Consider the following 26,796-nt stretch of genomic DNA (forward strand, 5'->3'; position numbering starts at 1 on the left):
GGATGACACAGCTTTACTGAAAGACAGCTTAAAGGAAAAACTAAGATCTTCACATGAACTCACAGCTTCAGGGAAGTTCATTCAGCCTGAGATTGGTTGAATGAACCTGACATTTGTTGACTGGTTGAAAGCATTAGTGAATTTCTGCGGCAACTTAAGGATTTAAATCTGAGAACTTGAACAGAATCTATTTGTGCTCAAAAATCATCTGCGTTGAGATTTTTATTTTTTCACTTAGTTGGTCAAGATTGACTTCAATGTTGGAGATCAACACTGAGTTCCAGCTGAAATGAGAGAGAGGAAATGACCGTGGAACGGTTTAAGGTATAAAAATCCCTCAAACACAGCAGGGCAAGGATGTTCAGGTGAGTAAAGAAAACCTTAAATGCCAAATGACCCTGACTGAACCTGATTAGCAGTCTGCTATATGGATGCAGATAAACTCCTGAATGCACTTCTTATACTGCTGCTCGGTGGGGCTGCTGATCGGGTATTGACCTGGCTGTCCAAAGGGCCCCTCTGACTCCCGCATTTCATCGTTCATCCTGGCCAGTCGCAGCCTGAAAAACAAAGCAAAAAAAAAAAAAAAAAAAAGGATGAGCCGACTCCGAATTTTACACCAAAACTGGATCTGAAGTGTTTTAGTCCAATAACACACAGCGTGACTATATCTGCATTAGCTTGCTGCACGGCTATGCTCAAAGGGTCCTGGCCGTCTTCATCTCCATCGTTCTGTGCAGCTCCTCTTTTGAGGAACAAACAAACCTGCCTGGAAATACACAAAAAACGGGAGTCAAAAACAGCAAACAATAAACGAGCGAAAAAGACTAAATATTTAGTTTTTGTGAAACTTCAAATTTTTGTAAGGAAAATTAAGCTTATTTGTATAGCACCGCTCATACACAAGGTGATTCAAAGCACCTTACACAGACAAGAGCAAACATTAAATGAGCGAACAGTGGTTGTAAGAGATTAAGTAAAAACTCTCAAATCGAAGCTATGTAGAACATCCAGATAGCAACTTAAAGTATCCTGAGAAGGGAGCCTAGAGGAACCACATATGTGATTTTTCTTCATTTAGAAGCTTATTAGTAATTTATACAAAATAGCCCAACAGTCTCCCAATAAACAGTTGAGAGGACCTCGTCAGAACCCCTCCTACTTTTCCAGTTTATCAATCAAGTCGCTTTTTGGTGCAAAGTGGAGTATTCAGAACTCGTAACTAAATCAAAATGATCAAAACATCACCTCTATATTCAATTAATTATACTTTATGTTACCATCTATATAAACAACATCTCTTAAAGCTGTTTTGATATTAAAAATGCTGAGGAGTCACATGCAGCACATTATTTAAATCTTGTATAAACTTTGTTAAGACTAGTTATAAACTTGTCCACACACATTTTAGAGCAGAGATGGGAAATGGTTTACTTTGACTCACCCTGTGTGTCCCAGATACGTAGCGTGATACAAGGGCCCCCTCCCTCTTCCATCTCTTTGGTTGACATCAGCAGCGTTCTGCAGCAGGAACTCGCAGGCAACCAGAGAACCCTAAAACAAAGTTAGAAGATAAGCAATTTACTGCTAAAGACGGTAGAGCAGAAAATATTTACAGTTAGGGATCATTTCAGTCACATTTTAAAAATAATTACCACCATTAAGAGTTGAACATTAGAGGAACAGTTTGAACAGTTTGTCTGGATTAACTCACCCCAGTAACAGCTTGTATAAGAGGCGTCTTTCCTTCGTCCTCGTCGTTAGCCAAATTAACGTCGGCGCCATGGGCTAGAGCTTCCGCCATGACGGGCAGGTTGCGAGCCTTAGAGGCCTTATAGAGCAGCATTCCAGGATCCATCTCCCTCGTGTCCTCTGGGTCTGAAGTCTCGGCCTCAGTCTCACCGCTCGACTCTTCAGACACTTCGCACTCTGCAGATCATAAATGGAGCTGCTCACCAAACCCTGTAGCTGTTACCTCAACCTTCTCAAACTAGACCTACCCTCCTCTGTGACGCTGTCCACCACCGAGCCAAATACCAGGATGTCTGTACTTCCGTCTGTGCTGCCTCCCAAGCCGCTGTCGCTGCTCAAACCTGCAGAAGCAAAGTTAATTTAATGCATCCGCTTGCTCAGGATTTCTGGTTATTCTCACAATGTTCCCAGATGGGTCTATGATTGAATGTTGGAGTATAAAAAGCAACAAACTCACTTCGAGGACCAGATCCATTATCAAAGTAAGAGAAGAGAGAATCCAGCTCATCAGGACAAAACAAAGATTCCCGTCTGAACTTGGCCGCTGCTGTGATAGAGACAAAAGAACAACACAAGTTAAATGTTATACATCCCAATGATTATGTGGTCCATTCTCTACAATACAGTAAAAACAAAGGACACCCTCTTTTAGAATACAAACAGCTTTGATTTCTTCACAATGGTGGAAATTCAGCAGCATCAGGTATAAAGGTTCATACTGTAATCAGCCTTAAAGTGCATAAAAATGAACAATACCAACAATAATAGTAATGATGACAGACAATATTGTGAAATTATTAGAAATAAAAATATCTGACTCTCAATCCAAGGGATGAGCACAATGCAGTACGTTTCTGTCAAAAAATTTAAAAGCTCTGAAATTAATCTCAAAAAATTTTTTGAAAAAACTTTCTGAGTTTGAAAAGTCTAAAATTTGCTAGAAAACAAACTTTTAGAAATTTTCTGAGTTTTAACTTGTCTGAGTTTTGAAACTCAGAAAATGTTCAACGTTTTCTCAACATCAACTTGTTAAAAGCTCGGCCCTCTTTGCTCAACTTAACATCAGTACAGAGAACTATTTGACTAATAGTTGGATAGAAATAGTGTTTAATAGGAGATTTTTTTCTTTTACAGAATTTGAACCAGTTGAAGCCAAAACTATGATGCTCGAGGAGTTCACAATTAATCTGATTAATTGTTTCAGCCCTACTTTCAAGTATATTTTTTATGTTTTTTTAGAACTTGTAAAAATCCACATAATTGTTACTATGTTCTTACAATAAGACTCCGGAGCTGATGAAGGGTGTACTTTCTTTTTATAGAGACTGCGTCAATGTTTCTAAATTCTGTAATGATTAAAAATAAAAACAACTGGATTATTGGACTTGCCAATTGAGAGAGCAGAAGGGGAGGTGCTGCCAGGCTCTTGTCTGTATCTCCTCTGTGTTTTGGGAACAGTGGTGGCGCTGTTGTGTCTCCGGCATTTCTTCACACTCCAGTGCCTCTCCGACTTCCTCTCCCCGTTGACGAGGACCTCAGTGGAGCCCAGCTTCTTCAGGAATTTCTTCTCCACATACTTCGCTCTAATCCATGCCTCTTTTTCCTGCCTGCACCAAAACAGGTTACAGTTAATTTTACTGCCTCAGAGATAATATTTCAAATATAAGCTTGCTGCACTTTTACACATCTTTACCTTGAGCTGGATGGTAACGGTTTCTTCAGATCCTGTTCTTGGTATGAACCTTCGTATATGTGGTTGATGACGCTGTTTCCAAGCTCACACATGAGCTGCAAGGAAATAAATTAAATATTATTGATGATCTGTAAGAACACAAAATGTCAAAGTATTCAAAGTATTACCTTTAATAGCTCTGGTTCCCATGAGTCAAGCGTCAAGGAACGCACTTTTGAACAGTGGACCCCAAGACTCCTGGAATAAAAACATTTCAACGTCATAATATGCTAAGTTGAAGCAGGAGATGGTCGTTGATTCAAGGAAAGAAATGCAGCCGTTATTCCTCTTTTATGCTGATGTGGAGGAAGGAAGGTAAACAGATCAGTCACATATATTCTGCTATTCCAGACGCCTAATGTGATGCAAATTACTGTCTAGTATCCGGGCAACAGTGGTATGCTAGAAAGAAAACTGTAGTGTGACAAAAGAGCACGTCTGATCCAGACTGTGAGAGGATGAGCCTGGAGAGGGAGCATGCATATTCAACAGGTGGGAGTAAAAAGAAACTGGGTTTACTTCAAAGAAAAACATGCAAATCCTGCAGATTGTTTCTGTTTTTTTCATTCTGACACTGAATTAATGTAATAAAAGGCCTCTTCTCTTTGTAAAAAAAAAAAAAAAAAAGCTGATTGAGGGAGAATAAATTAGCTTTTTGCAGCCATGCTACTCTGTTAAAATCAGCACATGAGGACGTGCTTTCAGGGTAATTCGATGATATAATAACCTTGGCTTTTCTAAATACTTGTATGGCTTTTATTATGTTTCCTGAACCTTAACTAAGTTCCTAATTTCCTACAATTGGACACAAACAGTTTTGAACATTTTTCTAGTCTGGTGAACAAAAACAGCTGCATTTCAAATTTTGTGAGGATTATTTTTTTGTCTTTTTTATTTTTAGGATGTGCCATTTTTTATTTACCTTCCAAGTATTGAAGGTAATCACTTTGAAATTATATTTATACTTTCTTTAGGATAGGATTCCTACAAATTTTTATTTGAATTTATATTTTTCATAAGTTCTCATACTTTCGAAGTATAAATCCAACATTGACTATGAATTTATGACAGATTTTCATGCAGTGGATATGGATGGACAGACGGACAGATGGATGGATATATGAACAGTTGGATGGACAGATGGACGGATGGATGGATATATGAACAGTTGGATGGATGGACAGACGGACGGATGGATGCTTCAAGCTAATGTCTTTTTCCCCATTCTCTAACTTTCTTCTTTCAAACTTCCAAATCGTCCAAATCTAATAAAACTCCCTAAAATCAATTCCTTTATTTTCCAGAAAAACACTGTGGAAAACTTCCTTCAGCAGGTCTATGACTAAGTGAATATTTTCAACATTAGTCAACCTCAGACTGTTTTTTGTTTTTGTTCTAACAAGACAGTTTGGGTTAGCTATTGCTTGCATGTTCCTCTGTTTCCCACCTGTGGATGCCGGAGCACTCGATGCACAGCAGGACGCCCAGGTTGATGGAGGCCCAGCGCGGGTCGGCCTGACCGCAGTCACAGCACTGCTCGTTCCCCGGCATCCCCTGGATGCGCTGCAGGATGGTCTCACCCCGGGCGCTGCGCTCCCGCGGCTCGCTGGCTGAATCGATGCTGCTGGTGGACGGAGAGGCAGTTCTGTCCAGATGCTGAAATTAGATACAAAAATCCATCAGGACGGCAAAGTATGCACCTCAAAAGTGTCCTGAAAATCGTTACATTTAAAACAGAACGAAAAGGAAAACCTGAGTAAAACTGTGTCCACTTACAATAATTAGAGTCGTGTGTTTAACAGCCCCGAAACCCAAATGTGGTGAAATCTCATAAACAACCTGTAAACGTTGCCCTCAAGTTATTCATGACCAAGTGATGACTCACCTCTATGTAGAAAGTGTCTGGGCTCTCTCTGTACGCTGAAGCAATGCTGGCTTGAACCGCCTGAATCCAAGCCTGTCTTAGCTTCTCAGACTCAGCCTGAAGCATGCAGCTCCTGTAACACAGATTGATTGGTCTGTTTTGAATGTGTATTGGTTGGTGTGTTGAAATTTGATGGTTGGTTGGGTTATAAGAGTATTAGATTATTGATATGATGATTTCAATAGGTAGATAGCGAGGCGGATGGATGGTTTGATGGGAGTTTGGTCTGAGGACTAGTTGGACTATTTGTTGGCTGGTTGGATTGTTAGATGGGTAGATGACAGATTGGCTTTTCTGTTTGTTGGGTGCTATATGGTTGGTTGAGTGGATAGTAGTAGCAATATGTGATTGGTTGGTCTTTTGGATGTTTATTTAGTTAGATATATTGGATAGATAGCAGTTCATGAGTTAATCTGTTAGGTGGTTGGATTCTTAGATGGTTGATCTGTTTGATTTTGCTGGATGATTTCATTGTTGGTTCGGTTGTTAGATGTTCTCTCAGACGGTTAAGAGAACGTATTAGCAGGTTTCAACAAGTCAAATTTAAAACCTTGACCAAATGGGATGGTTGGGGAAACTTGCTGCATTACAGGCCAAGAAAGCTAGCTAGCAAGAATATGCTAACAGCTAGTTGCTAGGAGCTTCAACCGCATCTAATCACAGAATACAATGACAATGTTTGGGTGCGATTCAAAAAGTCTCACGAGAAAATAACTTAATTAAATAGTACTGTCATGACAAAATTTAAGACCTGTTCTTAATAAATTTAAGGCCAACTTGCATCTTATAATGAATTTAAGACATTTGAAGGCCTTAATTTCTTTTTATTATAAGGATTTCCCCAGAAATAAACAAGAAAAGAGAATCAAAAATATATGTTTGCAGAAATGTCACAATGAACCATAATCTAGGGAATTGTTTTTCATGATGGTCCTTTCCCAAAACAAATCTAAGCATAAAAAAACAAGTAAGTATTTCTTACTTGAACGGGGAGACGACCTCGAAGCAGAACCTCCTCTCGATATCTTCATGTGGTTTAACAGAACACAATCGGAGGTCTTCCACTACCACCGTCAGAACATCCTGTTCACATAGAATGTCTCGTTATATTTCTCAACATGAGACAGTAACAGGAGGGGAGAACAGCTTCCCTGATATGCTTCCTGCAAAAGGAAATCTCTACAAATTCTCCATCTATTAAAATGAGTTCTAAGAGAGAACAAACAGCTCTACTGGGATCCACAAATCCCCACCAGCAAAGTGTCAACAGATATCTGCTAGCATCTCAAATCTTTCTGCAGAAATATCTCCTCGACATCAAACACAGAGATTTCAGAAAAGATCACTCTGCAACATCAAAATATATTACTGCTTTTATCTTAAGCTGATGGTTTAAAGATAAATGGACTTGCCTTCAACTTCTTCTGATAGACTAGCTGATTGTTCTGTATGGAGAACCACCGTCTGCAACAGAAACGGAGAGGGAAAGCAATAAATTAAGCCATTTGAATGATTGTAAATATTTGACTTGCTGAATAAATGATTCGCCATGGCGGTTACCTGTTCCAGGTCTTGAAGGCATTACTAGCCCTTTTGAACAAGTAGCCCTCCATCACCACGCCACTAGGGGCATCCACGTTGAACTCCACCTTCGAGTCGTCATATGAAAAATCCTGCAGAAGAGAAAGGATTTTAATTCTGGATGTTAGAGGAAGTTAAAAGCTCAACAAAGTATAGAAAACCCTGCAAAGAGGCTGCAGGTGGATTCCTCTAGAAGACCAGCAGCTTTCACTGTGTGCTGAGCATTATACACATTAGACAAACTGAATCATTTTAAACTTTGTAATAATGTGTAAAAAGAAAGACGTTTTTTTTCTCTGTTCATACAGTTGGCATAATATAACTCAGCAGATGAGTAAGCCTGATCCTGACAATCTGATTCCAGATTGCCGTAAAAATTGTCCATTTCCTCCGCAGGCACCACAACACTGAGCTATAGACTTAGCAAAATGCTATAAAGGATATGCAAAGTCCTAAAATGTTTCAGAAGTCTAAATTATGGTTGTAAAGTCATAAAAGGTAGATATGCAGTAGAAAAACATTTACTCCCATTTTTTTATATGCAAATTGTGACTTTTGACAAGAACATCTACAGAGAGAAAGTGACTTGTTTATTTTTTATTTTTCTCCAAAGTGAAGTAGACATTACACTTTTCAGATCTGTACTTATCAATAAATTTGAAAACTTTCTGGTTCACGTTAATGCACTAATTAGAGTTGGTCTGTCATATATAAAATCCTAAACAAAACATTGATGTTAATGACTTGATGTGGCAATAAGATAACTTAAAGATGTATAAACCTTTAACTTTAGCACCGTATTATGTCTATCTGTCTCAGAGTCCTCTTGTTTTTATTTCCCACGACCTCCAGTTTCTTTTCAGCAAAATATTTTTGTGCATAAGTTGAAAAATAAATCAAAAACAATACTTTAGTGAAAAAATAAAGTTTAATCTGAACTAACAGCAGGGAATCAAATAAATATGGATGAAAAAAGGCAAATAATTCATAGAATACTATCAAATGTCTGCTAGAAACATGAAAATGTTTAGAAATACAAGTCAACCTACCAAGCTGCGATTCCACCGACAAAGTATCTTCATTTTTAAACACTGGATATGTTTCAGCAACATGGAAAAATCTTCAAAAACCTCCACAACTGCAAACCAGAGTCTGTGGAGCCAAAGTCTGAGAGTAGGATCATGTCTTTCCCCACTTCCTAACTGCAGGACCTCTAAGCTACCGAACTCTGGAGAGTATTTCCGACACTCACGTTCTGACCCCTGCGCACTGCAGCCTAAGCCTTGGGATTACAGCTAATTACCATACAGCTGCCACCATATCCATGACCACAAACATTTTAATTTCCACTGCAACACTTCAGCTGCTCTTGACCCAGAAACTAGTAGCAGATCTGTTTGGTTTGCATTAGTTGCAGCTGTTTCAGTGTGCCTCCCTTGCTGAAGGTTAGATGTTCAACCCCATGGTGACCCAGCAGGAATCCACCCTGGAGGGCAGCCAAGACTACCAAACAACAACCTCAGCAAGCTAGATTTAACATCTACAGAGACTCTGCTTGCTTCAGACTCCAACAGATCACGTTAAAAAACAACTATCTTACCTTCACTGTCTTAAATGAAGAGCAGGACATCAGAAACAGAAAACGCACTGCTGTGCTGCTCTGAAAACTCTCTACTTCTACAACAAAGATCATCTATTTTTAACGGCCCAACGTCACACAGACCAAAAAGAGCACGAGTGAATTATTAAACAAGCGGGAGACTTCTGAACGTTACAGCAAAACACGTAAAAAAATTGTTGAGTAGCAGGCGGGAACAAGCAGGAGCATGGAACGATGCAGTGAAACGCGCTGCAATGCATCATCCACCTGCTGCTCCTGCCAGCCTGCGGACCATGCTGCCGGCCTGGAACACCTCATGCTGCCCAGTTGGCAACATGTGTGAATCACCTGCAGGTTCACCCTGGGATTCATTATCACTGCAGATTTCATGTGTCACTGTGATATCTGTTCCTCAACTAAAATATGCAATATCAGATCCCATAAAAACTCTTCGAATTATTATGCAAAAGTAAGTCAAAATCATGAAGCATAGGTTAATACTTAAATTGGAAAATGAGATTATATGAGAGCCCTTACACGTAAATGGATTACTGGCATCTCCTTTACGTGCCTAAAGAACAAGCACAACTTTCATCAGAACACATTTGCCTGGATTTTAAGCTTCAGATTTAGGAATTAATTGATTCCCACATCCTACTGGAAATAGTTTCAGCTCATTATTTTCCCTCATCTTTCACACAACTGTTTTTGGAGCTGTGCTGAGTTGAGATAATGGATACTCTGCTTTTGCTCATGTACTTAATTTATATATCTGTCATGTAATTTAAAGGTAATCAAAGAATTTATCAAAACTTAGCCAAACGTGACAACTACTGGCTTTCCAAGTAAATTAGGCTAAATGATCACCAAAATACAATTTTTCCAAGATTTTTTTTTCAAGGTTTTGTTGGCTCTAGTGGCCTTTATTTGAAAGAACTCAGACAGGAAGATGGGTAATGAGAGAGAGGGAAGACATGCGACAAATGTCACCAGGCCGGGAATCGAACCTGCGTCGACCGTGTCAAGGACGATGCTAAAACCTAGCATCCCCATTTCCTCCATTTTAATTTAAACCAAACCCATTTTAAAGCCAATTAAACACAAACATAAAAAATCAGATCATTTAGAAGACTTTCAAAGTTGCCACATTTCCGTTTCACCCTTTTACATCATCGGCGACAGTTTTGTACTCAGTACTACAACTAAATTTTCCTAGGTAATAAATAAGTAAAACAAAGTACACAACATAAAAGCTAAAATATTCAGTCGTTATTTCATCCCAACATCCACATGCAGCTTCCGGCAGTAAAAATAAACCCAGGATGCACAGGAGCAGCAGGTAGCAGAAGCAAAGACGTTCTCCAACATGACTTCTCCATTAAAGCACAGATTAAAAATAAATGGTTCTGACATTTGGGACCTTTTGCTTCTCTGCGTGCCTACCCAGCAGCAGTAACAATCTTTTGTTTTAGAGCATAATCTTACTTTCTGCTTTCCTTATTTCTTAATGCTCTTTCTCCTTTGTAGGTTTACTTAGGTCTTACTGTGCATGGTTTAAGGGGATGAAAGTATAAAAACAGGAAAAAAAGTCCTTCTAAGAACTATTTCTGTCAGAATATAATGTCACTAATTGAACATCCATATAAGAATAATTCATTTTGAGCTCCTCCTTGGTTATATTTGCTCTTTGCATTGGCAGATCTAACTTTCTGACTCTATGTAGGCCACTCAAACTAAGTTTGGTTTCTGATTGTGCTTTGTAAATTATTCAGGACCCACTTTGGCCTGCCCTCAAACTTCTAAAGTTCAAATACAGCTTGATAAAGCACAGAGTAAGCAGTAAATGTCTGCAGACTTCAAGTTAAGACAAACGTGTGCATGAGCTAAACCAAAGTTTCCAGTGAAAACCCAGCAAAATCCAGAGAGGAAAACAAAAGGAGGCCTACTCACCTGCATGAGAGTCTGAGGTGATGAAGATGGTGCCATTAGGGAGATGGAGGAGACAGAAAAGATAACAGAGAATTAGTGTCCAGCAGCAGAAGAATGGTTTAAACTGGGATAATGGGATAATCTTTCGGGTTCAGCAAACTGCTTATTATCCTCATTACCGAGCCTCAATCACGCTTCAGCAGCAGAAAGCATCGCTCAATAACGTCTTCATTCAAAGTGAAGACGTTATTGAGCGTCTTTACTCAATAACGAGTGAAGGGCGCTGGTGAAGTGCCTAACAGCTCAGACAGAAATGCATCAATAACTGGCTACACATCTGAACCCCAACCCTTCCCACTGGGTCTGTCCATATCAGAGACTACAACGCCTGGAGGGGGAACACAGCAGAGCTGTCTGCCAGATGGCCACTGATCCTGGGGTGTACATCAGACAGACACCGGCCTGCCAAAAATAACACTTGGTGCATTATTAAAGATGGAGATGCCAGACAGGACCTCCTTTATGGATTCAATTCATTTCTGCTAGACATTTTCCTGAAACCACCTGGTTTTGGTATTGCTAAAGAAACTATTTACATTCTTATTCAATACCTTATTCAATATATTGGTCTCTGCTAGAATGCAAAATAAGTGCTGTAGCTAATGTAGAGTCGACACGAATGTTGGTGGAGGTTAACCACTAAGGGCATGGTGGTGGAAGGTCAAGTGCAGTATTTTCGACACAGTGGCATTGATATTTTACATTTTATATCATAACATACAACATAAAACAGTGGAACTGCTTTCAGCTTTCATGGCTTTGCTATAAGAGACATTTTCCTTGGGTTTGGTGTTTGTTTTGATGCCCTTTTACCTGAGGATATTTGGCCCAAAGAAGTCTGGTCAGCATTAGACACAATATAGCACCTTTTCAGGTCTGATGTTTGATCTGAGGCAGGTTCGGACTGATGAGGTTTGGATTGTTGGGGTTTGGTTTTAGGTGGTTTGGTCTGAAGAAGTTCTGTCTGTTGGGGACGGACTGAAAGGGTTTGGATTTATGAGGTTCAGATGAGTGGGATTTGGACTTGCGAGGGTCAGACTCAACAGGTTTGGTTTTAGGTAGTTTGGTCTGATGGGGATGGACTAATGGGGTTCAGTTTTAGGCAGTTTAGCTTGATGAAGTATGGTCTGATGGGGTTTGGGTTCAAGTAGTAACTCTGTGTCCCTATTATTCTGGTGGCTATTAATTGGCACTTTAAAAAAAACATCCACAGCAACACCAGTCCTGAAAACTAATTATCTTCCTAAATCATACTCAAATAGCAGAAACGGTTCACGAAAAAGTTCAACAATTTGTAATTATCACCAAGTTAATGTCATTTCTAATTCAACCTAGTCTGGGTTTGTCACTGCTGTTATAGGGTCACCTTTACCAAAATACAAATAAACTTTGCAGTCAGTAGTTTACAAGACTAAAAGTGCTTTGAAGCTCTGGCTTATGGATTGGCACACATATGTGCTGACATGTGTCAACCATCTACAGACGACAACAGTAGGATTAAAACGTCCTAAAACACTTAGTTCCACCTGATTTGAAGCTTAAATCAATGCGGCATACTTTGTTTGGCAGATTAATTAAACACCTCCCAGCTGCACAGGTCTAATCCCTTCCTGGTCACAACAGATACTAAGGAACAAGTCACAACTGAAACTCAAAAGGAGGAGCTCAGCAGCAACCTGTCCACCTATTTAAAGATACAAACCTGTGGCAGAAACATCACAACATACAGAAGACATGCAAAGATTAAAATACTGGGTACAAACAGGCTACCATCATCAGCATAGCATGAAATTCTGTAGGCAGCTGATAAGGACAATTAACTAAAGGCAATTTATTATTTTCAACACAGACTTATTCAAGTATTCAAAAGGAAAACAGGATGAAACAGCAACTCACCCTTTGCTGAATAGTTGCATGTTTATGTTCCATTTCCCTCTTTTCCATGGCAGAATGAATGACCAGCTGATCGAGCTGAAAGTCAGTTCAAAATGGCAAATGTGAACACAAAGTACATCCTATATTCATGCTGCTTATACAGTTGTCCTTACAAGTTTATATACACAGATAATGATCTTGTAAAAAAGGAATTTGGAAATCCAATCAGAAGTTTTTCAAACTCTAATGAAGAAGTGGAAAATAAGGAATCATGCTTAATTTAAGCCGAATAAATTCAGCTGTTCAACTGGACCAAGAAAAAAGTGGTGAAGCTGTATCAAGATTTACAAAAGGGGGCACTTTAAGAAATACAGGCTGCATGCTTGATTCCCCAGATAAAGCTATGACTAAACCAAAGAGCACAGAAACAAACATCAGAAGCTGTTGAACAAAGTCATTGGGAGTGAAGAGACTTAAATATAACTTTGCAGTCACAGCTATAAATGTTATGTTTGGAGAAGATGTGTGTCCTAAACTTTGCGTCATTGAGCCAATTTGGGGAAATCTCAAATCCAAGTATGACACATTATTATTTAAAATAAGAAAACATAATTACTGGCTCATACCTTCTCCCCCCAACCACTAACTGTGGGTGGCAATAAAAAATCATTGATATTCAAAGAAAAAAAAATTAAATTCTTCCAGTTATGAGAACAACTGTATGTAACAAGCTTGTGGGCACAGAGACAAAATGAAAAACAAAAACAAAGACAAAAAAAGAATGTTTTCCAGCTTAATTCTCATGTTTAAATATAAAGAATCTGTTCTTACACATTTTAAAGTTAAAGCTACTTACATGTCCAGAGTCAAACTTTCAGTGTTCCCAGTGAGTTTAAGCACATTTTAAGGTTTAAATATCCCCATGCACTTATGTAGGTTATTTCAGTAGTGCAGCTTAAAAATGGGACTCTTCAAAATCCAGATTAGGATAAGGAAAGAAAGACCAACAAATGGATTGACAGATTGTTGGATGGATGCAACATTTAGACAACAGGATATATTTTTAGCCGTACTTATCTAGAACTGGAAAATATCTAAATCTAATTGCAGACTTTCCCTTAATGTGTAGGAATCATGGAAAAACCGATTGTTGGCATCCGTGAAGGCACAGAGGCTTGGGACTCGCATTAACTTTGCTCACCTCAGCAGCAAGTTTCTTCATGTACGGGTCGAGCTCATCAAGGAGGTTGTAGCCCTGCTGGAACAACGAGAACTGGGCGTTCATGAAGGACAGCATCTGCATGAGAAAACATTAGAGATCAGCTTGAAGTCTCAGATCATAAGTGGATGTATCTGCAAATTTCTTCTGACATACCGCATCTAAGATCTCAAACTTCTTCTTTGCCTGAAGGACGTTAATCTGCAGAGTAAAACAAAAGACATTAGTGAAATCCGGCTACTGAGATGACTCCCTCTCCTTTTTCAAAAAGTGCAGGAATACCATAAAGCCTGACTGGAGTTAACTTTGACAAAGACAATCCTCAACGTGCCCTCTTGCACATGGCCACATTGACTTTTTTCCCTTCACACTGCGGCGGCGGACACGGCCCCAGGGGGATTTCCAGAGTTAAAAGCTTTACACTGCATGTCGTACCGATGCAAACCTAAAAGATATTTTGTGCTACATTTAATCTGTCACTTAGATGTTCAGTGAAATGCCCTGCAGCTTTGACCTTCTCTGCATAGAGACACATTAAATGAGGGGCTCATAAGGGTCAGATGTCTAAGAGCTGCATGAGAAGGATGCCAGGGGACAAACTGAAGCAGAAAAACATGAGCAGAACAACCCGTGGGATCACTCTGAATCAGTCTCCTTTATGCCCCGCCGGCTGTCATTGCTGGAATTAAAATAAAATGAAACAAACAACTGAAGGGAAGTACAGTTGTTGCTGCTGGCAAACAGATTAAACCACATTCTTTGTCGATGTAACTGGTCGATTTTCATCCAAGTGTCTGAGTATCTGCACTGCTCATTTTCCTAACCTGCAGGACGTAGTCCAGAGCAAGGTGTCGGAAGCACTTTCGGGTGATGCTGAGCGCGCTGGTGGCTTCTTCAACCTCGTGCGGCTTGTTCCTGGGCGCCTGAGCGTTCTTCACCTGCGCTATTTCCATATCCTCCCGCACCCGGTCAAAGTGCTTCTTGGTCTCCTTGAATTTCCGAACATCCCTGTCAAAAATACACACAAAAAATACAGATAAAACCAGACAATTCCTTCACACTTCACACTAAACTTTATCCTAAAATTTTAAATTCTGGGTATTTTAAGTCATTGCTGATCATTTCAGATGTTTCTGATGCATAAGTTGTTCCCAGATTAGTATTTTAAGCACAATAAAAATGGTTGCAGAGTAAAAAAAAAGACATATGACTTGAAAAAGTATTTATATCCTTAAACTTCTTTACATTTTATCAAGCTAAAAATACAAATTTTGATACATTTTATAGTGATTTAATATTTTAAACCAACCAAAAGTAGTGCATTAATGTAAAGTGAAAAAAAATTAGGCTAGGTTTTAAAATGTTTGCTGATTGTCTCACTCTTTCACAAAGTTGTGCAGCTGCTGCTTCACAGAACGCTGGGCTTGATCAAACAGTATCTGAAAAAAAAAACACAATAAATTTTAGTCACTTGTTAAAGAATTGTGGAGGAAAAAATTAGACTGATTACATCAAACAAAACTAGTGGATTGTTAAATTGGTTTATCTTTAATCTATCTCTGAAGAGTAAAGCACAAAAGTATTTCTAATTTAGTCACTTTGAGGGGAGACCCCATCTGTATGTTTTCTCCAACAGGGGGCGCCAAAGAACATCTTTTCCATTTGTTTCGACATGATGCATACAAGTGATTCATAATTGATCAAGACTGCCTGAAGGAACCAATGGATGGGGGGGGGAATGCTCCTCTAATTTAAATATAACAGGCGGATTTAAGTTCAGGCCCCCTTCCACGTCTCCTGCGCCCCTTGAACGCATCGTCTGCTGCTGCTGCTGTTAAATAGGTCACTCGGGCAGAGAGGGAGGGGAGGAGCAGAGGCTTTTGGTTCACTGTCGCCCAGCAGTCACATCCAATGCAGAACAGAAGATCCTGCCCAAACCTACATGTTGTCATCCACACATGAGCAGCTATGCTGCTCCAGCCTCAATCTACAGGACAGATTTAAACTCTATATATAACATGGAAGTGGTGAGTTTTAGTAGATTTCCAGAAACCACCAAGGGTGTCATTTTTGTGATGATTTTGACTTTAAGAACACATTTTACTGCCCTGTAAAACAACTGGATTAAAATAAGTATTCAGCATTGAGATTGTAGATTCCAACTACATTCCTTAGCACTAGAATGGGCCTCTTACCGAAAATGCGGTTTAACAGACTCTTTAAAAAGAAATATGTCTTGGAGGTGCCGATGCAAGCCTCCTTATGCATGGTGACTGAAGGCAAAACAAGCAGAGCAGCAGAAACAAACATCACAGCGCAGCATCAGGTTAGTTTGAGCACGGAGGTGACAGGTCTGAGGTGGATGGTGGCACTATGTTAGCCACACACTAAAAGCTGACGGCTAACCCAGCATTCCACAGCCTATGTTGTTTGTGTGTTAAAAGACGTCTTGGCCTGCTAAATATGCAGCTTGTTGCATTCTTAGGCTGCTTTGTGGCAACTGTCGCCAAACTTTCACAGGATGGGGAGAAAACAGGTTGCCTTTACAGGATTTCTGTAGGTTTCACCAACTCAAATTTAAAGCTATTTAAGACCATTATGAATGGAATTTAACATCTGGGTCTCCACAGAAATGTATGACTGTGGTCCAGCCAGTTGATGACAAATTTGAAATTACCTATGATGGACACAAAAATCTAGCTAGCTAGGTAGCAAAGACATACTAGAATCTAGTTACCAATAGCCTCAACCATCTTTAAGTCATAGAATGCAATGAACCAAACACAAACAAAAAAACATACAAAATATGAGGTTAAATAATCATGGTAAGAAGACAATATTTAATACTTGTGATTATTTAAGGCCAACTTCCATTTTAAAATGAATTTAGGACATTTTAAGGCCTTAATTTTAGATGCATGAATTTACGAATTTTTAAGGATGGGCAGACACCCTGCCTGTCGAGCTCTGTTAAAATCCTGCAGGTTTAAAGAAATGTGTTTGTTTTATCCATCAAACTGTTTTGTCAACAAATAAGAGAATCATATCTTTGCTCTCAGATAATGGATTAAAAGAAACATACAAGAAAAATATGGGACATGAGTAGAAAAGTCCTCAGATCAAGGAAAATTATTGTGGAGCCATGATTGACTTTATAGATTAAAAAGCTCAGTTATTATGATATATGTCTTATCAACAATTACGTTGTTAGTATAAGATAAGATTATTTTTAAAAGGAAATTCAAGAATGAATGATGAGGATTTTCTTTCCACATCCATGTTTTTCAAGAATAAGTGATGAAAGCTCATATGGAAGTCTTTATTTTAATATTAGACTCAGTATCCCCTCATTACTAATGCATGTGAAAGAGCCAAACCTAAATCTATAATTAATCAAGCTCAAAGTAAGCTCAAATTGATGAAAAAAAAGGTTACAAAATATTTCCAGAGATCTCCGATAATTTAGAGCTTAGGCTTTAAAGCCGCAGTACGAAACTTTTATAAACATTTTTTTTAAGTAACATTTCTCAAAACTGTGACTACGTTGTGACAAGAGGCAAATAATCTGTGAAAAAAATTAGCTGCTCTGCCTTCTCCCTGTGGTCCTACTACCATCTGCAGAAACACACCGCCAGATCATAAACAACCAACTATGATTGTGTACATGCTGCTCACATCCTCCCCCTTGCTCTCTGCTAAGCTGCAGCTAGTTTCCCACACCAAAGCCTGCAGTGAATGCTCAGGCTAATTAGCATGCCCACCATTAACACGGTGTAAATAGTTTTCCTGTAATGCTAAGTTGTTTCCCCACCATTAGGACATTTAACAGCGCATACACGAGGATGACTGACAGCACTAAGCTTTCTCCTGGCTCTTATTGGTTGTTTCTGACCCAGAGTGTTGCAATTGTTCAGACAGCAATAGTAGCACTTGGTGGAGGTGGAAAAGCTCAATTTGTTCACAGATGATCTGTCTCATACTATGTCACAATATGTTAAAATAACATATTGTTTATAAAAGTTACATAGTGCAACTTTAAACATGGTACCTGCTTAAATTGTGGACAAAGATGGATGGAGGGAAGGAAGGACCAAGAGGCTCATTTTCTTGGTTGTGTCCCAACATACCAAAGGTGAGAAGAGGTACATTTTAATGAAACTGGTATTTGAACCTTTGCAACCACTTTAATCTTGAACCATGTGTTAAACTTTAGGTCTTGAAAATCTCCTGACCCACTGGAGGTCTTTGTCTTCACTCTTGTGTTAAGTAGTCTTGACAACAAAACTACTATGTGCCTCTTTTATCTAAAAACCAGTACTGAAAAACATATTTAATGAAATTCAGTTATTTGTCATATAGACAATGTGACTGTAAATCAAGTCATTAACTGTGTAGGAACCTTGACTGTTGCTCAGGTTACACCGTTTCTTCTGTCCATGCGAACGAGAAAATCTCTGGAAGAGGAAGGAGCTAGACTTGGCTTGCTCTCCACCAGCACCCCAACAGAGCGTGTTTGTCCTGGAGTGTAGTGCTGGACTGGCAAAAGCCACCAGGAAATTGAGGCAAGCATGGGCCAAGACGCTTTAGCACTTCTCATAGATCAGTGCTGATGTCTTTGCACGTTTATGCTCAACCGTATGCGCTTTTTGTTTATCTTCCCAGGGTTTTAGAGCCATTTAAGCGTGGGTGCGACAAGCATGGCTGGCACTCAGAGCTCCCATGTGCACACTGCCATTTAATATTCTTGAGAGTGTGCTGCAAAAGGGCAGCAGAGCGTGCACAAAGAGGGAAATCCTTCTCCGGTGGCAGATATAACCATCATCATTTCTTATTCATTGAGGCGCGGCTGGAGTGCAACACAGTTAAATACGGATGCTGTGCTCTCTGACTGAAAAACGAGCGTGTAGAAGAGGGCAAGAATGTTCCTCCACATTGCTGATTCGTCTCGAGGGAATCCCCTCGTCATGCTGCACTCGCATGCACCCTCCCTGTTCTACTTTACATCAAAGAAACAAAGAAAACCTTTGATGAATTATATTATTGTCCACTAAGACTGTCAGCTCTGATAGATTGGAGGGAAAGAAAAGGGAAAAACGAGAAGCTGAAAGCCCAGCTGAGCCAACGGTGGAGGACGCCAGCTGATCCCAGGCCAAGCCGCGCACACCGAACCAGACAAAACAGAAGATCTGTCGGCCTGACAGAATCACTGACAGACGGATGGAGGCCAAACATCTACAATTCATGCGAGGTGGGAAGCGGTAAAAAAAAACAACTTTTTAACATTAAAGTTTCAAAGCCCTCATATAATAAACTTACAGAGTGCCAGGAAATCAAAAGTCATGTCTACTTATTCAATAAAACAAGACAGCGGATAGCCTCAAGAAAAACTTTAACGCAGCATCGGCCTCCTTTGCCGACAATGTAATGAAATAACCATTCGAGGTTTCACAAAAAACAAAAATGTTTCTCGAGTCAGTGCATTAAGATGAACATTTATCACCACTTGGGAGAATTAGATATTTTGACTCTTTCGTAGCGGAGTGTGTTTAAGGTCAATGAAGGGACATTGTTCTGAGTTATGGAAGTAATGCAGGAATCTCTTGGTTAAGCAAAAAGGTTCTTCTTCAGGGCCTTATCTCACCATTTATCTCACTATTTTCAGTGTGATCGTGTGAAGAATATGTGAAGTATTGATTTTGAGGGGGAAAAAAGATGAGAAAAATACAAAATCAGCAGAATGCGTGAAAAAGTCAATTAAAAAGAGGGACAGTGTATCACGGGGAACACAAGTTAAGAAGTAAACGGAAAAGAGTAATGGCTTCCCTTGACCAAGATAAATGAGCAGTATTAATGTTTTATCAGTTCAGAATATCACAAGGATGAAGAGATCATACTATTGTCAGGAAATGTTAGGGGCCACAACAACAGAACAATAACTTGTCTTCTGACCAACAGAAAGTGGTATGTGGTGTCATTTGTATGAATTTTGGTTGAAATGTGAAATGAGACAGTGATTTAATTTTCTGTGGTGGGATTTTGCTTTAGTCCTTTTAAGTGATCATTTGTGTGTGTGTGTGTGTGTGTGTGTGTGTGTGTGTGTGTGTGTGTGTGTGTGTGTGTGTGTGTGTGTGTGTGTGTGTGTGTGGCTAATGTTCCTAAAAGCCACATCTTGGCTCGCTTCTGAGCTACAAGTGATTTTAATTCAGCTTCAGTGCTTAACCACGATGTAAGTTTCCTAAATTATATCTTTTTATAGCGAGTTTATTTTCCTGATCTGAGCTCCGCTGTCCTCTCCTCTCTCCCATAAATAGTCAGGAGTCGTCTCAGTGCAGCTCAATTATAATTCAATCTAGCTACAAATTTCCACGCAGCTTTGGTATTGAACTATGTGGCTTTCAAACCATAACTGCACTTTGGCTGTTTTGGCTGGATTTTACAGATTTTAATGGTATTCTGGACTCCGCTGTAGTGGTTGGTGGAGATCTGTGTTCCTAGTTCAATGCAGCACTCCTGCACTGCTCACAGTCTGAGTACTTAATCTACGTAAAAAGCCTGGTTTTGGACTCTGGAGTTGAAATGCACACAACAGACGACTTTGATGGATAGAAAGGTTCTGGGAAAAAATATAGGTTAAGAACTGGTATATAAAAGCTAATTTTATGTAATGGTCATCACAGCAGTGGCATAAAACTCTTGTTTGTGGTTGCAAAGCTCACACAAATGATCTGAAAATAATTATTGTTGTTCAGTTAGCTAAATAATAAGACCACCCATGTGGCCCAAGCTCAACTCAGCCCTTCATTCTCTTAAGTTAAGATTTATTTCAATGGTACCAGGATGGTTTTGTAGAGCCTCATATTGTGCAAAACCTCAATCGTTAATGCAATATTATGGAGAGAAGAACTCCTGGGATGTTATTTTTGTAAAAATATTACATTTTGAGGGCTGTGCATGCAAATTCGACATTACCATTGATATTTTTGGCATGCTAGAAAGATTTTTGCACCAGTTTGATGTATATTTTTACTGGTTCAGATGCAAAAGTTCTTGTTCTTGTGGTCACCGTGTTTAAAAAGAAGAAATATCACCAGTGTCGCAGAGAAACAGTCCTCTGTCAAACAATTCTCTACTGTAACATCCATTCACTGCTGACCAGGCATTTTCCACCCTCCACCCCCAAAAAATCTCTTCTCCGCCTAAAAGTTCACACCAGTTTGTGTTTTTACAGGAGCTTGTCTGTAGGACTTTTTCTTGGCAAGTTGCACCAATTTCCTCTTATGGAGCAGAGATTGAAACTGTGCAAACTGCTTAGATTAAAATAATGATTTTTTTCTTGTGTCGCTCTGGATCTAAGGCCGCTAAGTTCCAGTTTGGCGTATTATCATGTTCATATGTCACAATTAAACTAATTAGGTTGGCAATATATGCTTTAAATGTCACAAATAATAGCTGGTTTCCTTCAGCGTAATTCAAATTATTAGACATATTCTAATTTTTGAGTGCAACATGAAAATATCTTGACCGTGCTGTCAAAAGATATTTGTCTCCTTACAGATTTCTTCAATTTCTGCTTATTCTAAATAGATTTTTGTTTCTTAATAAATATAATCATAGTTTGAAATTTAGCTTTTTGTATCTTTTTCTGAAGTCTAAAGCATTTAAACATTTAAGAGTAATAAAAAAGTGAAAATGGGGTAGATCTGTAAGTGGCAACAACTTGTTCCCAGAATTATATTAATTATATTAATTACAGTTGCATAAAAAGCATTGAATTGGTGAGACTTGAAACCAAAAAAAGCTAATAAATCCAGAATTCTGAACTAGTGATAGTGTCCAAAGTCTAGTATGCAAGGTTATAACAATCTGCAGTCTCATTCAGAAACATTTTATGACTGACTTTATTGTCATGCAGCAGCCAAGGAAAATTTGAAATGAAACTGAAGTCTTTAAAATACTTTCCAAAGCCCCTTGGGTCTTTTAAAGTAGGAACTTGAACCCACAGAGGAGCTCATGGGGTCCCTACAACATCCATACATGCAGTTTATGTAATGCACTCTGCAAAATGTCAAGGTTGTGCAGGGTTACTATTGTTCAGCAGCTAAATCTAGATGCCTGCCAACATGACCTGAACCATTTAAGCTCCCGTTGCTGTTCAAAACTCTGGCCTCTCTCCACATCAATATATTGGGAGCAAATGGAAAGAAAGGAGTAGCTGATTTGGACTCCCAATCGTTGCAGCTTCAGAGAGGAATGTCAGAGACCGTACACACAAGCAGCCCGAGGCTGGGCAATTTGCAGCACTGTTGGTTGAAGTTAGAGGACTTCGAAGGACCACAGAGACCCACAGAGGTGAAGAAGGTCAGGAGCCTTAAAAGTGAGGAGGGGAAGCAACACAGCGGTGAAGCACATGCTCAAGTGGAGGGAAAATGAATCACTAAAGCCAGAAATAAGAAGACGGTGTTTGAAAAACTCCCATTTGACATTTCTTTTGAGCAAACACTGAAACAAAGTTAGAATTAAAGCAGATTTGAAAAATATGCAGCTTTAATGTAGCTCCAAAGCTCAATTTTTAGTGGAGCTTTCATTGGTTAACAAACTAACAGATCAAAGCAGCTACCCAAACTGATGCAAAAACAACAATGTTCAAACATAAAATCTTAAAATATCTTTAAAAACAAGTAAATAATTCAAAAACCTATAAAAAGTAAATCTTCTGCAACCAAACACTAAAAAATGAGTTGACCAGAATTTGACAAGCCCTTTGTCAGTGATTGGTCAGTCCGAAACCACAATCTTTAGTGTGTGCGTTTTTTATTTTTTATTTATTAATTTATTTTAGCAGTAACGACATCATACCTAAACACTACCAGGTTGCACTGACAACACAATTTCAAATGGAAGCTTTTATAAAGGAAAAAAAAACAGTAAGAATCTTCTAGAAAAAAATCAACATCTTTTCAAATTCACTTCCACTAAGTTAATATTTCAAATGTCTTTATGGAGAGTAAAGTCGAATTGAAGTCAATGTTCTTGTTTGCGCACACAAACTCAAATTTGTTGTTCCTTCATGCTGCTATTTTCAAACCGGTCATGAGACTTCAGCAGAGAGCAGGAAGCTAAATGCATGACAACAAAGCTGCTCAGTTACATCTTTCAAAAGAGGCCAATTTTGTCTGCCATAAATCAAGGTTGATTCCGTAAAATCTCACTGTTAAAAACGAACAGAGAAGGATAGGTCTATGGGCGATACTGTCATGGGGGTGGTTTGTTGAGGTGAGGATAAGGACGCAGGTTGACCCAGGATGAAGTGAAAATGATGAATTTAATGGTGAATTCCAAGGAACAGGTCAACAGAGGACAGCACAAGGAACATCTGACTGAGGAACAGACAGCACAGAGAAACTGGCTACACACGACGAGATTTGACATAAGACGACCAACGACAAGGATCCCACAAGAGACAAGGACAACAGGTGGGATTAAATACACATGGGGTAATCAAGGGGATGAGACACACCTGGGAAACAATCAACGGGGAGGACAGGACAGAGACTCAGGAAAAACAGGACTGAACACAGAAAATCTCAAAAATAAACACACAGAAACACGGATCGTGACAGATACAAAACATGTTCAATTCATTTTTGCACAAAATCATTCTTACATGATGAGATTTTAGTCCGCTCAGTTCTGTCTATTTTGAACTCCTTTCAGAATGAGATGTATAACTGTACATCTTTGAAAAGTATAAGTAGAGACTCCTGCACAACCAGCAAGAATGTAGCACGTTTTTGGATGGTAAATCAACATAAAAACACTTGCCTTTTCCAACAGCCATTGTAAAACGCATACAGCAATAAAACCAGCTGATCAAATGTCCTGGAGCTCAGCTTGGGTTGCTAGGTGACAGGTTGAAGTTCACTGGGGTTGCTAGGTAACAGACTGCGCTTTGCTGGGGTTGCTACTAGGAGGGCAGTGCTTGCAGATTTGTTGCATTACATTTGGAAGGTTTTTGAAATGACTAATTTTCCAGACACCAAAAAAACATTAACTTACTGACACTACAGTCCACATAATCTTTTACTGAATAACCACAAATATAAGATGCAAAAAATATCTGTCATCAATTTGCTTTTGCTTAGAAATATTACACAAATCCTCCTTATCTGCCAAGCTGTGTAAAGTTTACAGCGTGACGTCCACTTTGGATCACTCACAACAGACTCCTCTACAGCTAAAGTAAATAACTTGATGATTTGCAAACTAACACATAACAATAAATCAGAAATTGTGTCCTCCCGACACTGTTATTTATATTGGATGAACATCTTGTGATATGGCATACTATTTTTTGAGGAATGCAAAAAAAAAAAAATAATAATAATAAAAAATTACTGAAAGATTCTACATAAAGCATTCAAAACAATGCACAAGTGGCTGGGAATGTTGATACACAGGAGTTTCAAAACCAGATTATTATTATTATTTTTTTTTTTTTTTTTAAATCGGCATTGTAAAAATGTTTTAGTTACCAGTAATTTACAGAAGTACAGAGTGAGTACTGGACTTATGAAAAACCAAAAAGGAACAAATTGCACAATAATGATATTCAAAATGGAAATTATGGTTGAACTTTTTTTATTATTATTATTTGGAAAAGCAGATGAGAGTCCATCACAATCTTTCATTGATTACATTTGTTTTTATTGATGTATAAAGTAACATATAAATCAATAAAAACAAGTTTAGTTTGCTCTTACTAAACTAGTACGCTTTTATGTAGAAATTAAATGTTTGTTGTGTGGAATATGATACTGACAGTGAGTGAAGTTAGTTAAAATGTGGCCATCACATTGTATTAAATGGAAGACATGCTTGCTGTGAGTACTAGCGTTCACATTGTGTTGCTGTACTGTATTAACAGTCCATTATAAACTGAACTCACCATGTGGTAGTTTATGATCTCTTGCAGGCTTTCCCCACACTTTTCCAGGCACTCCTGTAGAAAAAAATACAAAATACACAAAACATTTTTCTTACTTCTACCATTATTAATCTATTGAGAAATAAAGAAGCAAATCTGTCACAAAAAAAAAAAAAAAAACATTATTTATTTGACTTCCAGCTGGAGGAAAGTGATCTGGACGTCAAAGCGGAGGAATGTAACAGAGGTGTTTTTTAACAACCTACTGGAAATAGCTATTACTGAAGCTGATTCACGTCTTTTCCCGATTCATTCCTTACTTTATTATGGAAAGTGAAAACATGAACAAGAATTTAATAGGAAAATAACAATTAATCACAAGGCAGAAGCCATGGAGACTTTTATTAGAGCTTTTGTCTTCAACCATTAAAACGGTCCAGCCAAATTCTTCCAGGCCTGATATGATTCTCACTGACTAATCTGTTAGTAATAACATTTGTTCACATAAATACAGAGCTGCAAGGCCAACACCCAAAACATTAGAGGATTTCTCATTCACTGACTAAATAAAAGACATAGTTTTGTATGTTGCAGGTGGAATGGAAGTGAACTTGTCAGAACCTCACCGAGATCATCTCATCCTTTTTGCACTGCTGAGACAGATCCCGGATGCCGTTGACAAACAGCTTGTTGGCACTGATGTACGCCTTCCCAGCCTCGATCATCCCGCTGCATAGCTTCACCAGCTGGAGGGGGAAGAAAAGTCACCCAGATGGTTCAATCAAACAATTACTGAATGATTCATGGAGTCCAAACAAAGTCGTATTTTTGATGATTCAGTTGTTGTTGCACTGAGCCTGGAGTACTTTGCAAGTAAATGTCATCGTAAGAAGAAATCCTACAACAAGAAGAGGCCGAATTCAATTATATTCAAATGAAAATGATTTTGGCCAAAAATATTCCAAAATTAGCTTCAGATCATTCTGACCCTGTACTGCAACCAGCTGGGTGTTGAAAGGGCAGAAAGTAGAAACACATACATGCAGAAACAGTTGACCTGGAGTAGTTTCTACAGAAGAAGCTATGTTTTGACCATCACCTGACAGTCCAGCAGACTTGGTTCAACTGAGGAACAAAGTTGTAACATTTGTTACATTTTCAGGTGGGGTGGTTCCCTTTCAAATGAGCCAAAACCTTTGAAAAACCAGTTCCCTCCTTCACCTGTGGTGGCGCTGCACCAGGAACCACTGAAGGAAATGACACAAAAGCCTCTGAAGAAGACACTGAGCACAACTTCCCTTTTCACAAAATGTAAACAAAAATAGAGTGGCGTCAGATTTTGCTAGTTGTAGCATTTGTCTTTTGTCATTGGTAAAAGTCCACGAGCCATTTCTCCCAATCCAGGTCAGATATTTTGCTCCATTTAAGTTCTTCTAACTTAAAACAAGTAGCTATTTTAACTTGAAAATGTGAATGAAAATAAGAAATGTGTGCTTGTTCAACTTGGTGAAAAAGATATTTGGTTTAAACTACACTATTAAGTCGAAACTTAAAAAACAATGTTTAGAAACTTGTCTCTGGTTGTTAAATCAACTTTCTTAAATTCAAAATTATGTTCTTGTTGACTTTACTTGCATTCTCAAGGCAGAAAGTGAATCTTCATTTTCAAGTTAAACCACTTTCAAAATGTTTTACACTGTATGGTCTCAAAAGTAGACAGGGAGCGGGCTTTATGGAAAGAAACTAGCAGATGGTTCCACAGAAAGGAGCCAAATAAAGAAAAGATCAGCTTCAAATTCTACTTTTAGAAAAAAAAAATCTTCAATTCACATCCAATTATATAAAATCAAGTTGAGATCCAATTCAATCCAATATAATTCACTCATACAAGTGAGACCGCAAGAGACCGCAGCAGCTGCTCTGCGACCTGAATGGATAAGCAGGCATATACGATGGATGGATGATCTCTCCTTTTAATTTTAATATTGCTGCAGCATTTGGGATCAGCTGAAGGGCTTTTACAGAGCTACGAATCTGGGAAATCCTAGTAGCAAAAAATAAATATTGTCCAGCCAAGCAGTAGCAAACACATGGACCAGTTTTCCTGCATCACTCTACAACACATGTGTCAAACTCAAGGCCCGCCATGTCATTTTATGTGGCCCCCGCAGCATTTTATAGGCCGACATTGACTTACAAT

General features: G+C 38.8%; 1 protein-coding gene across 1 annotated transcript in view; it reads right to left on the reverse strand.

The window, feature by feature from the left end:
- The window catches only part of LOC106962766 (arf-GAP with coiled-coil, ANK repeat and PH domain-containing protein 3-like), a 78,578-nt gene that overhangs the window by 4,249 nt on the left and 47,533 nt on the right, over nt 1–26,796 (reverse strand). The window contains exons 3-24 of the mRNA XM_015057380.1: nt 25,223–25,342; nt 24,618–24,671; nt 15,053–15,111; nt 14,497–14,680; nt 13,829–13,873; nt 13,655–13,750; nt 12,475–12,549; nt 10,540–10,551; nt 6,969–7,081; nt 6,821–6,872; nt 6,391–6,491; nt 5,370–5,481; nt 4,932–5,140; nt 3,613–3,682; nt 3,446–3,540; nt 3,142–3,359; nt 2,210–2,299; nt 2,001–2,093; nt 1,715–1,929; nt 1,445–1,554; nt 659–769; nt 499–560 (exon numbers count right to left, since the gene is read on the reverse strand). Of these exons, the coding sequence (XP_014912866.1) occupies nt 499–560; nt 659–769; nt 1,445–1,554; nt 1,715–1,929; nt 2,001–2,093; nt 2,210–2,299; nt 3,142–3,359; nt 3,446–3,540; nt 3,613–3,682; nt 4,932–5,140; nt 5,370–5,481; nt 6,391–6,491; nt 6,821–6,872; nt 6,969–7,081; nt 10,540–10,551; nt 12,475–12,549; nt 13,655–13,750; nt 13,829–13,873; nt 14,497–14,680; nt 15,053–15,111; nt 24,618–24,671; nt 25,223–25,342 (2,296 nt within the window). The remainder of the gene's footprint in view (nt 1–498; nt 561–658; nt 770–1,444; nt 1,555–1,714; nt 1,930–2,000; nt 2,094–2,209; nt 2,300–3,141; nt 3,360–3,445; nt 3,541–3,612; nt 3,683–4,931; nt 5,141–5,369; nt 5,482–6,390; nt 6,492–6,820; nt 6,873–6,968; nt 7,082–10,539; nt 10,552–12,474; nt 12,550–13,654; nt 13,751–13,828; nt 13,874–14,496; nt 14,681–15,052; nt 15,112–24,617; nt 24,672–25,222; nt 25,343–26,796) is intronic.

The sequence above is a fragment of the Poecilia latipinna genome, unplaced genomic scaffold (assembly GCF_001443285.1).
Source record: "Poecilia latipinna isolate Pla-1442-1.1 unplaced genomic scaffold, P_latipinna-1.0 Scaffold1457, whole genome shotgun sequence".
In the NCBI taxonomy this organism is placed as follows: domain Eukaryota; kingdom Metazoa; phylum Chordata; class Actinopteri; order Cyprinodontiformes; family Poeciliidae; genus Poecilia; species Poecilia latipinna.